The sequence below is a fragment of the Atta colombica genome, unplaced genomic scaffold (assembly GCF_001594045.1).
Source record: "Atta colombica isolate Treedump-2 unplaced genomic scaffold, Acol1.0 scaffold55, whole genome shotgun sequence".
In the NCBI taxonomy this organism is placed as follows: domain Eukaryota; kingdom Metazoa; phylum Arthropoda; class Insecta; order Hymenoptera; family Formicidae; genus Atta; species Atta colombica.
Window position 1 is genome coordinate 265,322 of NW_017259545.1, and position 2,305 is coordinate 267,626.

At 28.5% G+C, this 2,305-nt stretch overlaps 1 protein-coding gene across 4 annotated transcripts in view; it reads left to right on the forward strand.

The window, feature by feature from the left end:
* Positions 1-1,709, forward strand: part of LOC108691983 — a 24,479-nt gene extending 22,770 nt beyond the window's left edge. For 2 of the 4 annotated variants that reach the window (XM_018200034.1, XM_018200035.1), the window contains exons 13-15: positions 181-285; positions 845-1,051; positions 1,136-1,708. In XM_018200034.1, coding sequence (XP_018055523.1) covers positions 181-285; positions 845-1,051; positions 1,136-1,315 — 492 coding nt within the window. In that variant the 3' untranslated portion in view covers positions 1,316-1,708. Of the gene's footprint in view, positions 1-180; positions 286-844; positions 1,052-1,135 lie in introns of all 4 variants that reach the window. The other 2 variants (XM_018200037.1, XM_018200038.1) reach the window with 2 other exon arrangements.
* Positions 1,710-2,305: the final 596 nt, after the last annotated feature.

Consider the following 2,305-nt stretch of genomic DNA (forward strand, 5'->3'; position numbering starts at 1 on the left):
CATAATTGTGTTCACATTAAAATATTGTTCATTTATGATTAATCAATTAAATATAATTGTAATATCATTAATTTAACAATAATAATTAGTATCATTTATATTCATTTTTTGAATTTTATTTTTTATTTTTATTTCTTGTAAATAATTTTGCTGGCTTGGTTAACACGTTGCATGGCGTAGCTGTTCTCACGAAGACTAAGTACATCGAGCTCAAGCAGTGGAGATTCGGGTACACCAATTGATCTTGATGATGACCAACAAGCTTTCTACAATCAATATTATCAGGTAATCTATCGAATAACAGCCACAAAATTTTCTTTTATTAATACGGAGCGGAAGATAACGCATATTTAGAACAACGGGCAACAGGTATTCATACACACGAAAAATTTTAGCATTTTGCCTTGCCAGCTAACCCAATGCGGTGCATTTTTAAGACATGCATTTTTGCTCATATTACATATTTTAAAAATGTATTTTGCATTGTTTTGTACAATGTAAAAGTGCATACGGAAAACGTTCTATAACTTTAGCGCATTTCGTCGGATATAATGATTAAAAATACATAATGATTAAAAATACAGATGTAATATCTCTTTCTTTCTTTCTCTCTCGTGTAAATGTGAATAAATATATCTCAATATATGGATATATATCAATTATGAGATTAATTTGTCTTCTAAATTATTTTTCTTTTTTTTTATTAAGTTTTAATATCTATTAATTTTATATTCTGTTCTACTTTATATTCTATTAATTTATATCTTGCTCTTTATCATTTTTATGTCCCATATATTATTGAATTTTTAATAATAAAAGAATTTTGAATAAATTTTGGATACAGGGAGATCCAGCTGTGATTGCAACTGAGAAGCACGTTTACACTGGAGAACCGGATAGTAATGTAACAACGACAACCACAGTACCTGTAGTGGCAACCGAAACAAGAAAAGTAGCTCTTGAAAGTGAAGATGGTAACTATAGTGCCACAGGAGAGATAGTCAGTACGCAAACTATATCTAGTAAAACCCGTACTGTTGAGACTATCACGGTTAGTATCATTATATCCTAATCAGATTTTAATATTGTTTGCTATGTGTATAATTTTTTAGTAAATACTGATTGTGTCTTACAGTATAAAACGGAGAAAGATGGTGTAGTTGAGACGCGAGTGGAACAAAAGATAACGATACAATCAGATGGTGATCCGATTGATCACGATCGAGCTTTGGCAGAAGCGATACAGGAGGCCACTGCTATGAATCCAGATATGACAGTGGAAAAGATAGAAATACAGCAACAAACGGCGCAGTAATTAATGAAGGATTGTCCTTCATACATACATAAAAGGGCACTCTTGGTCTATAAATAACACAAACAATTCGTAATCTTAGAGACTTAGAGGAAAACAAATTGGTATTTACAATACATATATTATATATATTGGATGCATTGTTTTGATGCATCATAAAAAGAACCAGACTGAAATATGCTAAAAAATATGCTAAAAAAATGTCGATAAGTCTTTAAATATTTTATGAAGTTAATATAAATATAAAGCAAGGAACAATAAAGCTTTATACCTTTTCTTGTAAGAGAGTCAAAGAAAATTTTCTGTACGGCTTGCCCGATAATTCGAGCTTAAACTCGATTGAAAATTGAGTTTGATAGTTGAAAAAAATGAAATATTGAAATCTTTTTGAAGAGAGAATGGTACCTCGTACTATAAACTACAGTGTTCATATTAAAATAATTAAGAAAGTGTATTTATATACACAGAACATAAATAAATAAATAAATATTATATGTATACATAGCTATGTATGTATGTAAACAAATGGATAAACTATTTATACATAGTTATGGCGATAATTATATATAATATATATGTATAAAAGACGGGGTGCCCTGCAACTTAAAAATTTTGATAATTGAGTATTTCATAACAGTAAAAAAAGAAATGACAGTCATATAAGAAATAACTAATATATTCAACAGTTATTTAAAATTTACAGTAAAATATAATACCAGAATATTCCAAATTAAGATACTAATGTCGAAATATTTATAGTCAACCAAATCTATTAAAAGCATATTCCTCTCGATTTATCGAAATCCTTTGTCCTCTAACGAAAGCTCATTACTTTCTCTGTTTCATCTTTGAGTGTGATATACAAGTTGTTAATAGTAACCAAAATATTCTGATTCATAATATTCGTATAAAGAAATAAGTAAAATATGTTGTGCAATGGGTTACATATCTATATGTATGTATGTGTGTGTATGTGTATATATATATATATAT